The 22,100-nt window shown below is 47.0% G+C and overlaps 2 protein-coding genes across 5 annotated transcripts in view; one reads left to right on the plus strand and one right to left on the minus strand.

Moving 5' to 3' along the window:
• Positions 1-8,956, minus strand: part of FANCI (FA complementation group I) — an 85,849-nt gene extending 76,893 nt beyond the window's left edge. For 3 of the 4 annotated variants that reach the window (XM_059371594.1, XM_059371592.1, XM_059371595.1), the window contains exons 1-2: positions 8,353-8,867; positions 5,179-5,281 (exon numbers count right to left, since the gene is read on the minus strand). In XM_059371594.1, coding sequence (XP_059227577.1) covers positions 5,179-5,262 — 84 coding nt within the window. In that variant the 5' untranslated portion in view covers positions 5,263-5,281; positions 8,353-8,867. The other variant, XM_059371593.1, reaches the window with a different exon arrangement.
• Positions 8,957-16,987: 8,031 nt separating this feature from the next.
• The window catches only part of RLBP1 (retinaldehyde binding protein 1), an 11,046-nt gene continuing 5,933 nt past the window's right edge, over positions 16,988-22,100 (plus strand). The window contains exons 1-4 of the mRNA XM_059418471.1: positions 16,988-17,067; positions 19,467-19,555; positions 19,804-19,932; positions 21,186-21,390. Coding sequence (XP_059274454.1) covers positions 19,544-19,555; positions 19,804-19,932; positions 21,186-21,390 — 346 coding nt within the window. The 5' untranslated portion in view covers positions 16,988-17,067; positions 19,467-19,543. The remainder of the gene's footprint in view (positions 17,068-19,466; positions 19,556-19,803; positions 19,933-21,185; positions 21,391-22,100) is intronic.

Consider the following 22,100-nt stretch of genomic DNA (forward strand, 5'->3'; position numbering starts at 1 on the left):
ATTTAATTTTTTAAAAAGATTTTGAGAGAGAGAGCACACACACAGTGGGGGGAGGGACAAGCAGACTCCCCACTGAGCAAAGAGCCTGAAAAGGTAGGGAGGGGCTCCATCCTAAGACTCAGACCTTGACCTGAGGTGAAATTAGATGCTTAACAGACTGAGCCACGCAGGCACCCCAAATTTTTTTTTACATTTAGATCTGATTCATGTGGAGCTTATTTTTTAGGAATATGTAAAGAATATACCGAATTTTACTTTTTTTTTCTAAATGGCTATCTAGTTGTCTCAACACCATTTATTAAATCATTTATTAAATATGATCTTTGCTCCCATTGTTCGGAATACCACTTTATCATATACTAAATTTTATACGTAGTTGGGTCTATTTTGAGACTTTGTTATTCCATTACCTGTTCTTCTCTTCATGCACCAATACCGCACTGAATGAGAGAGGATTTTTGGTACATTCAGTATCCGGTAGGGCTGGTCCTTCCTCAGAGATCTTCGATTTCAGCATTCTCCTAGCTATTCTTGCCTATTTTTCTATATGAACTTTGTTTCTACTACGTGTAAGAAATTCTATTGCTTTTTACAGAATTTTATACTCCGCTACCTTGCTGACTTCTTGCTGTAGATGGTTTGACCACAGCTTCTTCAGCGTTTTCCAGGTGTACTAGTACGACATCTGCAAAGACAGTTTTTAATCTTTTTTGCCTATCCTATGCCTTTCATTGTTTTCTCTAGTTTAACTGCATTGGCTAACAGACCGGGACAATGTTAAATCGCGGTGGAAAGAGCAGACATACTGCCTGGTTCCTGGTCTCAGTGGTCTCATTATCATGCCTCTAGGGTTTCCGATTAAGATGCTGACTTTTTAGGATAGGTTTTACCAAGGTAAGGAAACAGGCATTACTCCTATTTTCTCAAGGAGTTTTTACCAGGAATGGGTGAATTTTGTCAAAGACATTCTCTGACTTGTGAAGATAATCACAGGGGCTTTTGAGTAATATACTTTCTAACACTGAACCAACTTTGTATTCCTGGCATAAATTCCACTTGGTCATGACTGATTTTCTTTTCATCTGATACTGGAATATGTCCCCTAGTATTTAAGATTTTTGCATCAATGTTTATAAGTGAAGATGCCCTTTAATTTCCTTTTTCTATGCTATCTTTATCAGGTTTAGAGTATCAACATTATGCATCTAGAAGTTTTCCTTATGTATATACATTTTTTTCCACGTTATATATGCTGTCAAAAAATTATGTAGCATTGAGACTATCTCTAATTTCTGATTTTTAAGAGTTTGGTGGAAGTCCCCTGTGAAATTATCTGGGCCTGGTGTTTCTGTGTAAATTAACTGCTCAACTCTTTTTCTTCTATGTAAATTGGTCTCATTAAGCTTTCCATCTCAAACTGGGTCAATTTTATTAAACTCCATGCTCTTAATTATCCATTTCCTCTAGATTTTCAAATTTATTTGCATACATGTGTACAAAGTAGTGTCTTAGTAAATTTGATATTCTCTCTTCACTAATAATTATTCCCAGGTCATCTGAGTGGCCTGGTTGGTTAAGCATCTGACTTCAGCTCAGGTCATGATCTCAGCGTCCTGGGATCAAGCCCTACCTTGGGCTCCGGGAGGAGTCTGCTTGTCCCTTTTCCTCTGCCCCTCCCTGGGTTCATGCTCTCTCTCAAATAAACAAAAATCTTTTAGAAAAAGGTTATTTTCCCTTCTCATTTCTTACTTTGTACATTTGTGTTTACCACTTTTCTTTCTTGGTCAGATAATGGTTTTAACTATTTTTTCCAAATAATTAGGATTTTGATATATTAATTTGATTTACTGGCTTTCTGTTCTCTACTTGATAAGTTTCCGGTTTTATTTTAGTGGTTTCCTCTTTGTGTCTTTCTTTTGTTTACTTTGCTGCTCTTTCAAGAATTTTATTCATTTATTTCTTCTTAACTGATTTTGGTGATTTTAAAAAGTATTCTGCAGACTGATATGTAGCGTTCTCATTATTTTTCTAGAAATCCTCTGATTTCTGTTAGTATACTCCTTTTTATCAAAAAGTTGTTTAGAAGGTATTTTACTTCCAGGTAGAAAAATCTTTCTGGGGCACCTGGGTGGCTCTGTCAGTTAAATGCTGACTCTTGATTTGGCACAATCCTAAAAACAGGATTGGGAATCAAGCCCTGCATTGGACTCCATGCTCAATGGGGAGTCTGCTTAAGATTCTTTCTCCCTCTTCCTCTCCTCTCTCTCTCTCAAATAAAAACAAACTACCTTTTTATTTATTTCATTTTTAATTTCTAGTCTTTACTGAGTTGTGATCAAAGAGGGTGGTTTATCTATTTCTACCTTATGGGACCCATCAACGATTTCTTTGTGCTCTAGTATAGGACACAATAATCAATTTTTGCAAACACCTTACACGTTTAAGAAGATATATACGTATTTCTTTAAAGATCTATTTTTTAAGTAATCTCTACATTCAATGTGGGGCTCAAACTTACAACCCCAAGATCAAGAGTTGCATGTTCTACTGACTGAGTCAGTCAGGTGCCCCGAAGATGTGTTCTCTTTTATTAAAGTATTCTCCCCATGTTTTAAATACTCTTCATATTTTCCATCTCTTTGCAATCTTTGTTTTGTTTAGGTATCTTAAAGTCTATATTCCATTTCTACTAATTTCCTCTTTAGCAGTGTTTTTTGTCTACTGTTAACCATCAAGGTTTTCACTTCTAGTTTTCTGATTGTTTTCCAAATCCATCCCTTCTTATTTTATGGATTCTATTTCTTCACTCACATATGTGGGTATGTTAAAAATCACATTAAATAGTTGTATGAAATGTAACGTCCCTTTTATATTCCTCTAGTCTCTCTAAATCTTCAAATATGAATTTTCCCATTACTCGATATGTCACTCTGTCTTGTCACAGACTTCTTCTTTTTTTTTTTTTTTTAAAGATTTTATTTATTAATTTGACAGAGAGAAATCACAAGTAGACGGAGAGGCAGCCAGAGAGAGAGAGAGAGAGAGAGAGAGAGAGAGAGGGAAGCAGGCTCCCTGCTGAGCAGAGAGCCCGATGCGGGACTCGATCCCAGGACCCTGAGATCATGACCTGAGCCGAAGGCAGCGGCTTAACCCACTGAGCCACCCAGGCGCCCCATTGTCACAGACTTCTTTTTGTGTTTTATACTTTTTTATTCTAAGCATATCTTCTATGGACATTTTTTTTTTAAGATTTTATTTATTTCTTTGACAGAGACATATCAGAAGTAGGCAGAGAGGAAGGCAGAGAGAGGAGGAAGCAGGCTCCCCGCTGAGCAGAGAGCCTGATGTGGGACTCGATCCCAGAACCCTGAGATCATGACCTGAGCTGAAGGCAGAGGCTTTAACCCACTGAGCCACCCAGGCGCCCCTTCTATGGACATTTTATTAAATAAAAATGTACATATTGCTAGAATACTTAACAAATTTGTAGAAGATATTAAAAAATGACTAATATACTGGTCAACAAAATCAAGATCCAAAAAGATCTTGACAGTAAAATGAAATTAATTTAAAAAGATAATTAACAGATATAAATAGAAAATTTTGTATGTGGTGGTTTATAAAAACTTAACTACAGGAATTCAGAGATGATGGAAATCAGCCTAATATCAACAAATGCAAAAATAAGTTGGAGTTTTTGGTTGCTTGTAAGAGCATGAGACAACAGTATGATACTGTGGCCAAAAAGTTGATTCTGCATGAATGGAGAAATAAGAGAAATGTTAGTCCATTCTACTCTAGTGGTAGAAAACATGCTACGTCATGCTAAGTCCTTCAATTTAAGTATAAAACTTTTAGGGAAATGTTAACAGAAATGTTCAGAAGACTGTGTCTACATTGGTGAAGAAATTTGCTAACACTTATTCAGTACCTATTAGATGGTTTATGTGCATTAACTCATTTCATCTTTAAAAAAAACCAAGAGATAGGGATCCTTCCTTGGGATAAGCAAGAATCAGAGAAGTAATTCACAGCATCTACTTATATCATGAATTTTGTTCTAGTTCTTAGTTTTACTTATAATGTTAAAACCTCTTGAAACTCCTTCTGGAAGCATTTAAAACACAAATTCTAAATCAATACATTAATTAAAAGCTGGCTTTGGGGCACCTGGGTGGCTCAGTGGGTTAAAGCCTCTGCCTTCAACTCAGGTCATGATCTCAGGGTCTTGGGATTGAACCCCACATCCAGCTCTCTGCTCAGCAGGGAGCCTGTTTCCCCCTCTCTCTCTGCCTGCCTCTCTGCCTACTTGTGATCTCTCTCTGTCAAATAAGTAAATAAATTAAAAAAAAAAAAAAAAAAAAAGCTGGCTTTAACCAAATCATAATTGTCTATAGAATGTTTCAAGCTGAAACTCATCCAGTGGGTTGTCTCAAAAGGTACTAAAAAACCAATCCTACATAACTAAAAAAAAAAAAAAAAAAAAAACAAAAAACCAACCAACCAATCAAAAACAGAGCCAGAGCCCATCCCTGCATCAACTCCCAATTAGTGTCACACATTAACAAAGATTACAAGCTAGATTTTACCTAGCTTCAATGACCATAACACAAGCATGCAAAACTTCCTTTAAAAACATAATACTCAAAGTCAGACATATATATTAATGTTTAAGGTTAATGTTAAGCAGGGATTCCTTTCTATGCAGGAATCTGAATAAGCTGAGATCACTTATTATGGAAAAAGGGAAATATATATCAGGAGAGTAAGAAGATTCAAGTAGTAACTTAAAAATATTTTACTGCTTATAAACTTATTTTCTTTAAGGGAAAACATTAATAAAGGGGCGCCAATAGACAAAATGTCTCACATCAATAATTACAGTCAGGATATTATCTTCAAATAGGATTGCCCTAAGAATCTTAAAGGTAATTTGTTTATGTATATACAGTTGCATAAATGTTTAAATGTTATATAGTTGTAGACAAATGTCTATTTGTTGTCTGTTTCTCTTCCTCTCCCCCATTTCTTTACATTTGAATTTTTATCAAATAAACCCTTGTCTCCTAAGGAGAGTAGAGGTAGATGAAGTGGTAGAATAATTTTTCTAACATGTCCTTAGAATTTGCCATCATGCTTGACATTTGGTTTCAGCAAAACTTGCTTCTTTATACTTACATCATCTTCTTTGAGGGCCTGAAGAAATTTCTGCAGTCTATCTGGTGTTTTTTCTGCTGCTAGAGATATTATTTTCTGGTCCATTTTTGCACATACCAGGGAACTGTAAGGGAAAGTGTCAGAGCTGGATGATACTTTCAGAAGTAAACAAGCTTGATTATTTTCTTTCCCTGTTAACTATTTCACACATTTTATAAACCATGTACACAGTGGGTTCTCATTAGTATGAGTAAGTGATTCTTATCCGAACCAAAATAATCTGGAGAATTCCCTGAAATTTTCACATGAGAAACCTGTATTCTAATCAAGTAGTTCAACAGTTTTTGTCCACATTTTTATGTTTTTTTAGCATCTACCTAGCACACTGCCTAGAACAAAACTGCTACATAACAGTATATCAAATATAACATATACATAAGAATATGTATTATAACCTTATAATAATATTTGATAAATGAATACATCAACAACACTGTAAATACAAAGTGCCAATTAAATGGAATAACAACAGGGAACCTGGGTGGCTCAGTCAGTTAACCATCTGTCTTTGGCTCAGGTTATGATCCCGGAGTCCCGAGATTTAGTCCTACATTGGGCTCCCTGTTCAGTGGAGAATCTGCTTCCCCCTCTACGCCTTCCCTCGCTTGGGAGCACTCTCTCTCTAAAAAATTTTTAAAAATTAAAAAAAAAATAGTATAAAAACAAATGAGAAGTTAACAAGACTAATGAAATAAATGTGTGCCTAGAAGTCAAAAAGGCTTCCCAGTAGAAAGCTTGAACTGGAACTTAGAGATTAAATTTAGATCGTCAAGATAGTCAGATGGTGTACTTTATACACTACTGGGAAGGAGAATGTCATGAACAAAGGCCTTCATATAAGAATCTGAAAAACCTATTTAGGGCAAATGAGGGACAGAGGTTGAAGTTCAAGTAGGGGAGCAATGAGTACGAAGGCTAGAAAGATAGGCTGGGAATAAATGTGCAGGATTTTTTTAAGATTTTATTACATAATCTCTACACCCAATGTGGGGCTGGAACTCACAATCCCAAGATCAAGAGTTGCATGGTCTACCTACTGAGCCAGCCAGGTGCCCCTAAACTGTGGAAGATCTTAAATGCCAGATTAAGGGATTCAGATTTTATTCTGTAAATGATGACAACCAAAATTCTTGGAAAAAAAGAAAATCTACCTGATTCAGATTCTGCCTGTTTCGGACAGAATTAAGTGTTTGAGCAAACAATCTGGCATCAACACTTAAAGTGGGCAGAGAGCAAGGACACAGAGCAGAGACTAGGAAGTTATGGAGGGCTATTTTGGTGATGGACACAAAAGCCTGTGGTGACTCTGGGCATGGGAAGGAAGGGATGAAACGGAAGCCTATTGGAAGGTGGGATTTAGTGAGCAGCTATGGGAGTATTATGGGAAGGGGGGAAATGCAGACTGCTGCAAAGAAGACCTGCTCCCCCTCCTGTACTTCTTCTTGTCTCCCATCCCCATAAAATGTCCCAACCTCCACACAGCTACTGAAACCAGAAGCCTGGAGGACATTCTAAACAATTTCACTTTCATCCTTCACATCCGCTACAAGTCCTGGCAATGTCACCCCCTAAACCTCTCTCGAATCTACTTCTCAGATCCACTGCTGCCACATCACTCCACGGCCACCAGCATCTGTCATCGGAATGACTACAAAAACTTCCTAACTTGTCCCCCACACAGCAACTAAAGTAATCATCCCGAAACACAAACCAGAGGGGGTGGCTGACTCTCCTTCCACCTCTGATTCTCACCTTAAAACTTCCCAGAACCCTTCCACAGCTCTCCTATTGGTCCAATATCCAGACTTCAAGATAAAAAAGCCCAGCAGGTGGGGGTGGGAGGTTGGGGTGCCAGGTGGTGGGTATTATAGAGGGCATGGATTGCATGGAGCACTGGGTGTGGTGAAAAAATAATGAATACTGTTTTTCTAAAAATAAATAAATTGAAAAAAAAAAAAAAAAAGCCCAGCAGTGTCTGGCCCGCACCTAAGTCCCCTTCATCACTATATACTTCTTGCTTTCAGTCCTTCCAACTCCCAAGTTCTCCTGCCACAGGCCCTTACACTTGACTTTCAGTCTGGAACTTCTATACATACCCTTCCTCTCATCCGCTACCCCCCAGTCTTTTAATTCCTACAAATCCTTCAGATCTCAGCTCAATCTATCCTTCCCCAGAAGCTAAGGCTAGGTTAAATGCTCCCCTATTTTTTTTTTTTTTCAAGATTTATTTAGAGAGAAAGAGCAAGCGAGCAGGAGAAGAGGGAGAGAGAGAATTTCAAGCTAAATCCCCGCCCAGCCCTACCAGGACTCCATCATACCACCCTGAGATGATGACCTGAACAGAAAGGGACTGAGCCATCCAGGCGCCCCCAAATACTCCCCTATTATATTCTTTCAAGGCAACAGCAGTTTCTCTTACGTCATACACCTTGAGCATGACACCTGTAATTGCTAGATCAAGAACTATCTCCCATTTGACTACAAACCTCATGAAGATGGGGAGGCATGTCTGTTTTTGTTTACCACTGATCCTCCAGTACTTAATCACAGTACCTCCCTTGTAACAAGAGCCCAATAAATATTTGTTGAACAAATAAATTACTGAACTCCGTACAATTAATGGCAAGCCCCTGGGCCCAGCCCTTTACATTCATTAATTTGATCCTCAGACCACCCCTGTGAAGCAGGTGCTATTAGTTCCAATTTAGATGAAGATCTTAGGGTGCCTGGGTGGCTCAGTGGGTTCAAGCCTCTGCCTTCGGCTCAGGTCATGATCCCCGAGTCCTGGGATCAGGCCCCCCATCGCATCGGGTTCTCTGCTCAGCAGGGAACCTGCTTCCCTCTCACTCTCTGCCTGCCTGTCTGCCTCCTTGTCATCTCTGTCAAATAAACAAACGCCTTAAAAAAAAAAAAAAGTATAGATGAAGATCGATCTTTAGGGATTTAGAGAGATTACATAATTGCCCCCAAGGGTTAGAAGGCCAGTAGTGGCAGAGGCAGAAATGAAACCCAGATCTGTCCAGCTCCAGCCCCCAAGACCCGCAGGCTCTTAGTTACTACTCCCGCCCCCGTCAGGGCCTGGGCTGGGTGGGGGGAGCGGGGAGGGCAGAGAAAATGCAGAAAGGGCGTACTGACCAAGAGAGACGAGCAGCCAGAGGGGGAACACGCTGAAATCTATCTCAGCAGGTCCATTTGCTAAATTCGGCCTAAAACCGGAGAGGAGGAACTACCAGGCGCCTGCGAAGCGCGCAGCACCTCTTGTCTGGAGGCGCTGGGACCAGCGCGGCTCGGGGACGGGAAACGCGCGGGTCTTCGCGCCGGGACTCCCCCGAGAGCAACACGTAAACACAAACTAGGGCGGGAGGCGGCTGGCGATGCGGGCCGTGACCCGGCCCCAGAGGAGACACGGGGTGAGGGGTCTCCGGCGCAGGAGCAGAACCCCGACAGAGAGAGGACCCTAGCAGGCGGGCGGAGGACGCAGCCCGCCCGGGAGGTGGCAGCCGCGGAATCCGAGGGATGCGGCGGGAGACAGGCCTGGGAAACCTCCAGAACGCCAGCTGGCAACAGCAGTCCTCCAGCGTTCACAGACCCGCTCCCTCCCTGAGGCGCGGAGTGCCTGCGCCCCGGCAGCGCGAGAAGCCCCTCCACCCGGTTACCTCGGCCTCGCAGCCACAACAAACTTCCAAAAAGCCCGCTCAACTGCACGTCGCCGCCCTTCCGTCACGGGACGCAGCAGGCCCCGCCCCACCCGCGACTTATTTCCGCTGTCAGGGCGCATGCGCATGGGGTGTACCATTAAGGCAGAAGGGAACGGCAGTCCTTGGACGTTCCCATTCCCAGTCGCGGGGAGGCGCAGCGGGCACACTCGCATTCAGAACCGCGGAGAGCATGCGCAGTGTGGCCTGAACGCAGCTGGAGCGTGGTGTTGACCAGTTAACACTCCCTGGTTACTGTTAGGGGAACAGTGAGCGCCAGAGTGGCAGAATCAAGGCACCTGCAGGTCTTTGCATTGGAGGCACCTGGAAGGCAGATGAAGACACAAGAAGTGTCCCACTCCTTGTGCTAGGGGAGGTGTCGGTAACCCCCCCCCAAGATGTAAGTCCCACGTGCCAGGGGGCTTTTTTGCAAAACCTCAGCTCTTAGCGCACAGCCTGGCAAAGCAGTAAATACTCAGTAAATATTTGTTAACTGAACAACTAACAGTAGAGCAAAGAGCAATGGGATGGGTCGGGGGCGGCAGGCAGATTTTTTAGCTTGAAGGAGCAGCTTGGGCAAAGGGCCTGCCTGAGAGCACCAAGCAAGAAAGTTCCTGACTAGTACAGGAGGTGGAGGTGGGGTGGGGTGAGAACGCCTGTCTTCACATCACGGGTAGTGTGGAAGAGCAGAAGTGGAAGGACTGTACTCATTGTAGGAAAATCTCTCTGGCAGGTGAGTGCTGCAGAGACTTAAAAAGAGATGATGGGGGGCACCTGGGTGGCTCAGTGGGTTAAAGCCTCTGCCTTCCGCTCAGGTCATGATCCCAGAGTCCTGGGATCGAGCCCCGCATCAGGCTCTCTGCTTGGTTCCTGGTTCCCTTCCTCTCTCTGCCTACTTGTGATCTCTGTCTGTCAAATAAATAAATAAAATCTTTTAAAAAAAAGAAAAAGATGATGGAGTTGGGGAGGACTGAAGGCAGGACCCTCTAGGGGCTACATTGCCCTGGAAACAGGTAGTTGCAGTGGGGACAGGTGGAAACAAGTGGACTGCATGTGAAAGAGATTAGGAAGTGGAGTGCCCCAGTTTGGGGTAGATGGAGGAGGAGCTGAGGAATATCCAGGCTTGAGTGACAGGCGGGGGTGTGTTGACACTGCCTGGGAACTGACACAGGGAGCACAGACAAAACTGTAGGTTTTGGGGAGAGGGTGATGAGGATGCTTTCATGGGAAAGAATACTCAGATGGGAGGCATTCAGTGTGGAGCCTGACCCGCAGTCCGCAGGGGTTGGATGGGTCTACTTGGCCAGTACTGGAAGAAACAACCGCTGGAAGAGAGGGACGCCCGTCAGCTGCCCAGGCCTGCTCCTTGCTTATGACCCTTCTTAAGCAACTTTTACTTCTATCACGTTTCTGGCTCAATATTGAGCTGTAATATGTGGCTAAAACACAGCAGCTGAGTTGGAAGACGATTCCTGAAAGGAATCCTTTAGCTTGCCAAGGATGACTTTGCCTCGTCTTCTTCCTCAAAGCCTCCCTTCTTGGCTGCTTATGGGAGCAGGCCAGACAGCGACAAATGTATGTGGCTGTGCTCATTTGCCTTTCTGAGCCTCCTGGTGTGCATCCCGGGTACACGTACTGAACTGCCCGTGTGAGCGTCTCTCCCCAGCGGCACTGACAGTTCAATGTGGCTCCTCCCCCTTGTTGAGTGAATGCATCATCTGTTTTCCATTAGCACGAATGGGTGTTATTTCAAACACTCGAATAACAGTGTTCCCCACCCTGCCGCAGGCTTCCTTACTAAACAACAAATCTTACTTATCTGCTTCAACCAACTAGATTCCTATACTGGGCAGCTGGTGATCCATTAACTTTAGAAGAAACAGCCAATTAAAAACAGGTTCACAATAGTGGAACGAAATGTTCTTCAGGCCTTGTCCGTAGTTCACATTTGTGTGGTAACGTTATAACTACTGATATTTGCAAGAGTCCAGAGAAAAAGGACAAACAGAAGCCCCCTACCATTCAGGACAGTGGGTCCTGCAGTGTGAGGGGCTTCCTGTGTTTGCGTGAAAACCACTTCATCCCCCTAGACTGGCCGTTGGCTACCCTTTGGGCCTACAGTTGTACACACCAGCGTGGACCGAGCCTAGCACTTAGAAACCCTTCCCAGTGTCAGTTCCCTCCAGCAGTCCCACATTTGGGTCTAAATATGGAAGAATATGGAAGAATTGAACTCAGGGTCTCAAACACAGGTTTGTACACCCCTGTTCACAACAGCATTGCTCACGGCAGCCGAAAGGTGGAGACAACCAAAATCTTCAAGGACTAGTGAAGGAATATGTATGTATATCCATACACAGGAATAATCTTTAGCCTTGAAAAAGGAGGGAATGCTGGCACTACAACACGGATGAACCCAAAGGACATTATGCTAAGCGAAATCAGCCCGTCCCAAAAAGACGAGTACTGTATGATTCCACTCACAGGACGTATCAAAGGAGTGAAATTCACAGGAACACAAAGTAGAATGATGCTTGACCAGGGTCTGGGGAGGAAGAAGAAAAAGGGAGTTACTGTTGAATAGAGAACAGTTTCAGTTTTGCAAGATGAAAAAGTTCTAGAGATCTGCTTTACAACAATATGAACACTTCACACTACTGAGGTAGACACTAGAAGCTGGTGAGGATAATTAGCCAAAAAAATTAAAAAAGATAATACGATCTGGGCAGCTCATAAGATTGTTAAGGAGAACCAGCTGAGTCTACACTGAAGAAATTCCAACTTGGTAGGGTTTGGGGTAGGAATTTAACGGCTCACTCTCTGTATCCCCAGTGTCTAGAAAAGTGACGCCCAGGATACTTCATGCTTATTAAATGGGTACAAAATCATGAACTCATCCTTGGAAAAATATGGTTTTAAATTATCCCAATGAAATGTTATATTTCAAACCCCAAATTTCGGCTTAAAAATATATTACTCCTCTTGAAGCTTCTTGTGAACTTGCAGTCATTTGAAGATTTAAAGTTCAAAACAGGTGCCTGGACGGTGCAACTGGTTGAGTGTCCAACTCTTGGTTTTGGCTCAGGTCCTGATCTCAGGGTCATGAGATTGAGCCCCATGATGGGCTCTGTGCTCCAGGGGCAATCTGCTTGGGACTCTCTCTGTCTCTGGCTCTGCCCCTCCATGATCTCTCTCAAATAAATAAATAAATAAATATTTTTAAAAAAATAAAAGTTCAAAACAACCACAACAAACAAAAATGTTAGTTCCCTCCCCCTGCTCAGTCTCTCTTTTTCTCAGAGGTCTAAGAGACAGGATGAGGAAGAGAGGGGAAAGTAATCCTTAAAACCCGTCCCCTTGCAATTGGTAACATTTCATTAAGGCTTGTAGTTGATCATAGTTCACTCTATGCCAACCAACTGGAATTTAAAGGTTTGTAGATTATCTAATTGTATTCTATCAACCTTCATTTCATGGTTTTGGTCATTATACTGTGGTTCATTATGAGAATGTCCCTTTTTAGGGGGAAATACATCCTGTTTGTTTTTCCTTTTATTGTTAAACCTTACTTCGGGGGATTTTATTTATTTTCACAGCTTTCGTCTCTGGCACTGCCCACTCTCCCACTGCCACTGGGGAGACACTTCTTTGAAGAATGAACCTGGCTCCGGGACACCTGAAAGCTTTTAGCTCTGTGGGGCAGCCCGTGAAAGTCATATCACTCTCATTCCCACTGTGTGACTGTAGGAAGAAGCAGAATGTCCCTCAACCTGGGTTTTCCTATTTTCCAAAGGAGAGGTTGAGACCAGAGCATTCCTTAGGGTCCTCCCTCCCACAGGACATTTATTGCTGGTCTAAAGGGAATGGCAGTAACCAGACTCTTGACCTCAGGAAAGTGAGGTGATGTCATCTTCCCCAGAAGCCAGGGGCAGGTGTCACTTTCCTGAGCAGCCACACCTGTGTCATTCTCATGTCTGGAGGGTCTGGAAGCGGGAACCCAGCCTGTGTGTTGCACAGTAAGGGGGCTTTAGAGTGACCAGGACCGCACTCCCCACCAACTGTGTGGCTTTGGGCAGGGCTTCCCACCTCTCTAACTCTCAGCTCCCTATTCTGTAAGAAAGGGGAAGATCCTCTCTTCCTCACATCTGAAAGGACTGGATGAGATACTGCAAGTAAGTCACCTGTCACGGTACAGAAGGAGGCACAGCCAATCCAAGCTCCCTCCCTGCCTGCCTCCAGCCTGGGAGAGAGAGCCAGGGAGCCCGAGGTTTTCTGCCAACATGACCAGCACAGGTGTCTGGGCCAATGAGGGCAGCATCCCCTCTCACACAAAGGCACTATTGTTCCAGCACAGGAACTGGACATGAACGTGACTTGCGGGTGGGGGAAGGGCAGGGCAGAGGCAGGGCTGTGAGCAGAAAATAATGCCACAGAAAGCTCTGCTCCCTAAAAAGGGCCTCACAGCCTGCTCGCATCCTGAAAAGCTCTTTTCTGGGGCTTTAACCCACAAGTGTTCTTGGTGCCCTGGAGTGTTCCTTGCGATGCACTCTATCAGCTAGCTTTTACCGGGCCTATGCTGGGCCTTCCTTCCCGCAGAGCAGCCGGAGTTCTCACCCACCCCACCTTGTCTCCCACAAAGCTCACACTCTGGGAGGTACCTGGGGGAAAGTTCCGAATCACATCTACATTAGCTTGTTACAGAGTACTACAGACTGAGGGACTTACACAACAGAAATGCATTGTCTCACAATTCTGGAGGTGAGACACCCAAGGTCAAGTTGTTGGCAGGACTGGTTTCTTCCCAGGCCTCTTCCTTTGGTGCAATATGTGTCTTCACATAATTTCCCTCTATAACTGTGTCCAAATTTCCTCTTCATATAAGAACACCAGTCAGATTAGGGCCTGCCCTGATGACCTCACTTTACCTTACTTACCCTTTAAAGGCCTTATCTCCAAATACAGTCACCTTCAGAGGGAGGATAGTACTTCCCAGACATGAATTTGGGGGAACACAATTCAGCCCGTAACACCATTTTACAGGTGTGGAGCACCCCCTGAGAGCAACTGTGGCCTGGAATCAGGTTAGAATCCCCCCCCCCCACCCCATTCTCCTTTCTCTACTTCCTATATCCCCACCCACGCCACCACGGGCCTGCCCCAAAGAGGAAGAGGATGGAGGCAAGGATAATCCTCAATCTACTTCCCCACCAATCCTCAGATTTGAGATCAGGCAAGGTCATGTGCTGGGCACAGGCAGAAGGGGGAGAGGGCCAGAAACTCTAGGGCAGTGCTTTTCAAACTTTTCTGTGCATAGGAATCATGGGTAGGGCCAGGGGGAAGGGGAGGGGGAGGGGAGAGCCGGGGGTGGGGGGAGGGGGGTGGTTGGTCCTTGTTAACCTACTGATTCTGAGTTAGCCTATCTGGGGAAAAGCCAGAGAATCTGCATTTCTAACAAGCTCCCAGATAATGCTGATGTTCTTGGTCTACAGGTCACATTCCAAGGAGTAGCAACGTTTAGACCAGCACCGTTCATTAGAAATACAATGGGAGCCATTAAAATTAAAATGAGAAAATTTTAAATTTTCTAATAACCACATCAAAAAAAGGAAAAGGAAACAAGTGAAATTAACTCATGTTTTCAACCCAATAAGCACTAGTATTTCAGAACCTTAATAAGATATTTTAGGCTGGAGCCCCTGGGTGGCTGAGTCTGTGAAGCATCTGACTCTTGATTTCAGCTCAGGTCATGATCTCACGGTGGTCCAGAGAGCAAGCCCTTTTCTGGGCTCTGTGCTCAGCTGGGAGTCTGCTTAAGATTCTCTCTCTCTCTCCCTCTGCCCCTCCGCCAGATCGTGCATGAGTGGTCTCGCTCTCAAATAAATAAAAATCTTTAATTAAAAAAAAGAAATTGTATGCTCCTTTTGTACTCAGTCTTCAAAAGCCAGCAGGTATCTTATATTTATAGCACATCTCAGGTCAGACTCTAAAATTTTTTTTTTTTAATCTTTTTTATTTATTTATTTGATAGACAGAGAGAAATCACAAGTAGGCAGAGAGGCAGGCAGAGAGAGAGGGAGAAGCAGGCCCCTTGCTGAGCAGAGAGCCCGATGCGGGGCTCGATCCCAGGACCCTGAGATCATGACCTGAGCCGAAGGCAGAGGCTTAACCCACTGAGCCACCCAGGCGCCCTCAGGTCAGACTCTAAATACTTGATCACAGAATTTGCTGTTGAAAGAGTAGAGGGGGCCGGGGTGGCTCAGTGGGTTAAGCCTCTGCCCTCGGCTCAGGTCATGATCTCAGAGTCCTGGGATCGAGCTCGGCATCGGCCTCTCTGCTCAGCAGGGAGCCTGCTTCGCCCTCTCTCTCTGCCTGCCTCTCTGCCTACTTGTGATCTCTGCCTGTCAAATAAATAAATAAAATCTTAAAAAAAAAAAAAAAAAAGAAAGAAAGAAAAAGTAGAATCATACACCTAAGTTATTCCAAACATACTTCACCGTTTCCCAATAACTGGAACTGGTACCAACTTTTCAATTTAAATTTAAGTTCATTAAGGTTACAGTTCAGTTCTTTGGTGCCATTATCCGACTTCAGGTGTTAAACAGCTTCATGTGGCCAGTGGCTTCTGCAGAATTCTCAGGAGCAAAATGCTAGAAATGAGGGGTTCTCCAGCTCCAGGGAGGACTTGGGAGGAAATAGAGTCAGACAGCAGCCTGAACAGGAGCCCAGGGAAGGAGCCGTCAGAAGAAAGGAGATTAACATCACTTAGCTGCACCCCAAGATCCAAGCCCAGGTATTGCCGCCTGCTCTAGAGGAAGGGGTCTAGGGAGACCAGTGGGGTCAGGTGCTGCTCCCAGGGACTGCCCCTCCATGACATTCTCATAAGCCCCAGGGTGTCTGGAGCGGGAACAGGAGGGGGAAGGGATCCCAAACCTATCCAAGTAGGAATCGGTTGAAAACCAAGAACTATTTCTGGGGAAAAACAAAAAGCCTTTCTGGGGTTGGACTCTGGAAAATGTCCTGTGCACAGATCCTGGCCCTGTCCCGCGAGGCAAAATCAGGACCGAGGGTGACATTATAGACGGCTGCTTGGGGGTCAGACGGAGGAGGAGTTTTAAAGCAAGGAAGATCATCCTCTAGTATCGTCCTCTAGTAAAAGCAAGGATTCCCTGCCCTTGGAATCCCAGAGAAAGACTAAAGAATCATCCCGCGCCGCCCCTCTCCACCGCACCCCCAGCACGGAACTACCAAAGCAGAGCCCCCGGGAAGCCACCTGCTGAGGGACAGCAGAGGGTTGGATAATGTGGGTCCCCGCCACCCAGATGCATATGGATTCTGGACTTGGAGTAACTGCCAACATCTACTGTGCCTTTACGTTTACTAAGTGTCCAGCACTGAGCCAAGCATGTTCATCCTCACTAAAGCCACCAGCCTGTGCCTAATTATCCCAGCTTCTCAAGGACACTGAGTTAGAGTGCTGAAGTTAATTCTCACAGCTAGAAGGGTCTGGAGTTAGGACTGAAAAGCGGCCAGCCTTATTCCCAAGCAGGCTCCTACCACTCGCCATACTGCGTGGAAGGCGGCTCCCCCTGCCTTGCCCTCTTCCCACTCTGCCTTAACCAGGGGACCCCACTCACTGCGGAGGGGACAAGTACCACACCCAAGGGGAGAGGGACAGGCCTGGATCGGTCACTGCTGCCACCGGACCCACAGTCACATTTAAAACTTCCCTCCATCTCTTGCATGTCTTCTTACCCTGGGATGTGCTTTCTCAGAACCCCCCAACCCCGCAAATGAGAGTGAGCATGAGTGAGCGAGGAGGAGGGGGTGGGGCTGACCCGGATCCCACCCCCACTGCCCAGCTTCCACACGGCTGAGCAGGAACTCGGGAGCAGAAGCACACAAAAGAGGGCTTTGAGGTGGCTGCAGCCAGGCCCAGGCCAATCCCCTCTCCCCCCTGGTGCTTCACTTGCCCCAATCTGGGCCTCCCTGTAAGCCTGATTTAACGGGAAACTGGGGGCCTTGAGAAGTTCCTTGTGACACAGTAATCCCAGCCTGCTGACTGGGCCACGCCCCCAGTGGAGGCAACGTCCAGGCTCCCCGAGGAGGAGGAGGAGGACGACGCAGGCACCAGGTACCCCGAAGGAGGAGCTGGTAGGTAAGTCAGTAGCAGGGGTCTGGCCGGGCCAGGGAGCCCAGGACTGGGGTAAGGAGTCGGGGGGGCTGGGGAGACCCCATCCCAGGCTGCCTCTGAAACGGAAACCAAATGGCCATTCTCCACGTGGTACTAGATCCACCTGATGGCAGATTCAGCAAATAAACATACAGGGCCCCCAGTTAAATGTGAATTTCAGATGAGCAACAAAGACTTTTTTTAGTGTAAGTATGTCCCAAGTATTGCGTGGGATATACTTATGCTTCAGACGTCTTTGTTGTTCACCTGAAATAGACACAAGATTGGACATTCTGTATTTTATCTGGCAACCTAGATGGCGGGGAAACAGCCTCACCCTGAGATGGGGGTGAATGTTTTTTCATTGTATACCGTTTAAAAACTCAAAATTAATTACATTGGGCATACTTTTAAAAGAGCTGCTGTACTGACTTTAGCTCTTTATTTCGAGGCTCTAGGATCTTGTCCTAATGATCTGCTTAACAGGCTGGGGGTAACCAGCCACTATCTCTCCCATCTAATCTCAATTCTATCAGTCTCTCCGTTCCTGCTCCAGTGAGAGAGGCCACACCAGTATTTCAGTCTGTCTCTGGGTGCACACAGTTGGACATCTACCTGCCAGAGAGAAAGCTGAGGTTCAGTTCCTGCTGGTGGGTTCGCTGCCCTGACTGGGGCTGAGAAATGGGAGAGGCAGGGAATTGGGAGGTCCTTGGATATCCCCTGGGATCCTCCCAGTCTCTCTGGGCACATGGGGCAATGATCAGTAGGATGGTAAGAAAGGGAAGGGATATCATGTTTTAGAGCAAAAAACACTATGGTGTTTTTTGTACTCTATTTGGTAGGTACAGGTATTATCCAAATTGCAGATGGGGAAACCGAGGCTCAGAATGGTTAAACAACTTGCCTAAGGTCATGCAGGTGGTAAATGACAGGCTCACATTTCCAACCCAGGTTTCTCTGACTCTAAAGGGTTTTCTGTAACACCCATTGTCCTAGGGACTTAGCCTGGAGAGATCTTGGCCCTTGCTGTCAAAGCGGTGGGTCAAGTCCCACCTTTGTCACTTACCAGTAATGAACAGGGGATGAAACTGGCAACTGGGAACCTGGTCAGAGAATGGAACAGGGTGGTGACGGCTTCTTTAAAGGTCCTGGGGATGTTTAGACAAGACAAGAAAAAAATCCGGAAACAGGAGCGCTGTCTCCAAAGATACTCAGTGGGTTGAGCAGGTTGTCATGTGGGCGACAGGTGAGCTTCGTTCTCGTGGCCGAGCACTGCCTCTGTGCAGGTTATTTAATTTCACCTTCAGGACCCTCCTTCCACCCCCCCCCCCCCACCTTTTACAGGGGATAGCCAAGATTCAGGTTAAATTACATAGCTTGCAAGTGGAAGAGACAGAATTTGAACCCAGGTGCAACTTTCGCCACCAGAGGCTGCATCTCAGCGCCCATAGAAAGTCCCAGCTTGGGCGCAAAGCCTGATCCCTGTTCTGGTTGTGTGACAGTGGCCATGTCACTTACTCTTCCCCTGGGTCTGCTTCTTCCCATGTAAGATGGGGAGAATAATGCTGGCTTTGGCTCTGAGATATGGATTTGGAATTACATAGTGCATCACAGAGCACAGAACACACACCCAGTATTCTGGTTACGTAACTAGTCCTCCCCACTCCTGAGAACGAATGTACTGGAGAAGGGACCATCCGCTAGGCTGGGAAGTTTCTGAGATTCCCCTTTGGGCTGGAGAGGGAGGGCCACAGACAGGAGGAGGGATTGCCTTATTCTGCAGCGATCCTGCAGCGATCACGTAACTTCAGAATGGAGGTCGAAGCTAGGTTCTCCCTGCTTACACTGGCTTATCTTAAGAACTAAGGTTTGCTGTATTTTTGTGTGTATTCCTTCTCAAAGGAATGTTTCCCAAAGTGTAGCCCAAGGATCATTTTCTTCAGGGCCATGGCTGGGTGGGGGTTGGGGGGCGGTGGGGTGTTGCTTTAAAATGCAGACTCCTGGGCCCAGTTCAGCCCTCTTGAGTCAGAATCACAGGTGAGGGGCCCAGGCCCCTGCATTTCTACCAGATTCCTTAGGTAATTCTTAGGCACTCAAAAGTTTGAGATGTGGGGCGCCTGGGTGGCTCAGTGGATTAAGCTTCTGCCTTCAGCTCAGGTCATGATCCCAGGGTCCTAGGATCATGCCCCGCATCGGGTTCTCTGCTCAGCGGGGAGCCTGCTTCCCCCTCTCTCTCTGCCTGCCTCTCTGCCTACTTGTGATCTCTGTCTGTCAAATACATAAATAAAAAAATCTTAAAAAAAAAAAAAGTTTGAGATGCACTGTTCTGAGACAATAAGAGAGTGGTCTATCCAGACTACTGCCCCCTTGACTTCCTGTCCTAGGGAGGAGGCTGCCTGGAGAGACCAGGACAGAAGCTAAGCCCTTATTTTTCTGAGGACTCCGAGTCTTCAGAGGCGGCATGTCCGAGAACGTGAGTACCCCTGTGCTCTGGTCTCCCTCCCTCCCACCCCCTCCCCGTTTCTCTATTGTTTGGTCTGCTCGGGACCCTTATGGACACTCACCCATACAACCCCACCCGTGACTCCACCCAAAGGGAGAAGGGCTAACAGTGACCTTGGACCAAAGTACTAGCTTAGGGTCTGGGCTGGCTCATTTGCACTGGCTTGCTCTGGCTGACGGGGGACTCTCCCTGCTTTTTCCTGACTTCTCCCTGTCTAGGTGGGCACATTCCGTGTGGTCCCTGAAGAGGAACAGGAGCTCCGTGCCCAGCTGGAGCGGCTTACAACCAAGGACCATGGACCTGTCTTTGGCCCATGCAGCCAGCTTCCCCGCCACACCTTACAGAAGGTGAGGAGACCCAGGGTGCTGGGAGGGTTGGGCTAGGGGGGCTAAAAGCGGGGGAATGTTGACAACATCCTCTCTCCTGTAGGACGGGTCCAGCCCCGTCCTGGGTCCAGCTGGAGCCTACAGCCCCAGCGCTCTAGGCTATCCTGGAGCTAATGGACTGGCCTGTTCTAGGGGCCATCCTGGAGGTTGGGGCAATGGCAGCAGCTGGGCTGACCGGACATCGAGGCCAGCCTAATCCAAGACTATAGCACCAACAGAGTTCCTTGATATCAATGCCAGGACTTAGGACCTTTGTATGAGAGCTCATCCTAGACTCAGATATGAGGAACATTGGTTTGCAAGCAGCCCAGGGAAACAGGAATCCAACTGCCGTCCCCACTACACAGGCAAGAAGCCTGAGTTGTAGACTCAGACCTAACTTTCAACTTGCTGTGTGACCTTGAGCAAGTTGCTTTCCCTCTCTGGGTCTTGCCTTTTGTACCTCTGAAAGAAGACTGTTGGACCAACTCAGAGAGGATCAGACTGTGCTCTGCAGAAAGTGGCAGAGCTGTCTTAGGGCCGGGCCGAGCCTGGGCTCCTAGCTTCCATCTCTGCTACCAAGGGAAAGGTGCTGCGAGTTCCCCTAAACCTGAGTCCCCCTCCTTTGCCTTCCCCTCACTCCGGCTGTCCATGGAGAGACCTGCCTGAGGCATACAGAAGAGTTCTCCAGACCCAGCCAAGGGGACGAATATATGATGCAGGGGACAGGCTGCCCTCTTCAGGGTATCTTTGGTTTTGGAAAGATCAGATTCAAGCCTGGGAGACTGCAGGAGGAAGTGATTCAAAGTCCCACTTTGAGTGTGAGCCCTAGCTCCACCCCTTCCTGCCTGTGTCCCCTTCTGACTCTAGGGGCCTCAGTCTGCTCATCCTGAGAATGGGGTATGAATGAATCCCCACCTTACGGCGATGGGTGGCGGCCTTCACTATTTCAAGGCCATAGCGCAGTGCTCCCTAAGAGCGGACACCTTTGGGGTCTCCTGCCAACAAACCCAGGATGGGCCCTTTGACTCCATGTTCTGCCGCGAAAGTAGCTGGCGGTCTCGGGTGCTGCCCGTGCGGGTGGTGCGCGTGGGGGCAGAGGAGCGGTGGCCCCCATGGCAAGCCCTCTGGCCGTCGGCAGCGCTGGCCCTGGCAGGAGCCTCCTGGCTCGGGCGTCCTGCTCCGCACGCGCGCGCCAGTCTGTGACTTGCCGCCTCCACCCGACCCTGTTCCAGGCCAAGGACGAGCTAAACGAGCGGGAGGAGACCCGCGAGGAGGTGGTGCGAGAGCTGCAGGAGCTGGTGCAGGCCGAGGCGGCGTCTGGGCAGGAGCTGGCCCGGGCGGTGGCCGAGAGGGTGCAGGGAAGGGACAGCGCCTTCTTCCTGCGCTTTATCCGCGCGCGGAAGTTCGACGTGGGGCGCGCCTACGAGCTGCTCAGAGGTGAGACCCGCGCTGGAGGGACCGCCTCTGCCTCCGGAAGGCCGGGAGTGGGTGACTGTGGCTTTGACTCTCACCCAGGCATGGAGGGTGATGACTCTCACCCAGGCATGGAGGGAATGTCCTCTCCATTCCCTACGCGTTCCCTGCCCTGTGAGAACCACTCTCCCTGAGCCTCCTTATCCTAACCCGGAAAATGGGGTGTGAACTCAGCAGCCTCCACATTCCTAGAGGTCTGGCTCCCCTCTCCTCTCTCCCGGTCCTGGAGAGCCTTCCCCGCCTGCGACCCCAGCCCGGAGAGGCAGGAAAGGCTGGTGTGTGGCCCCTTGCCCTGCAGGTACCTAAGCCTCATACAGATTCGGACCGGAGATGATGCCAGCCCCGGGAAGGAGCCCTGAGGACAGACCTGCCCAGGCCTGCTGGCTGCCTGAGGACAAGTTTCCTAAGGAAATCCAATCCTTGGTGCCCTGGCAAAGAAAGGGGTGTCCGAGCAGGCCCTCCACAAGCTAATACATTTTCTCTTCTTCCTTTCTTCCCCAAGAGTGAATTCACAGTCACACTGTGCCAACCCCTCTTTTTTTTTTTTTTTTAAAAGATTTTATTTATTTATTTGACAGACAGAGATCACAAGTAGGCCGAGAGGCAGGCAGAGAGAGAGGAGGAAGCAGGCTCCCTGCTGAGCAGAGAGCCCGATGCGGGGCTCGATCCCTACG

The sequence above is a fragment of the Mustela nigripes genome, chromosome 13 (genome assembly GCF_022355385.1).
Source record: "Mustela nigripes isolate SB6536 chromosome 13, MUSNIG.SB6536, whole genome shotgun sequence".
Taxonomy (NCBI): Eukaryota; Metazoa; Chordata; class Mammalia; order Carnivora; family Mustelidae; genus Mustela; species Mustela nigripes.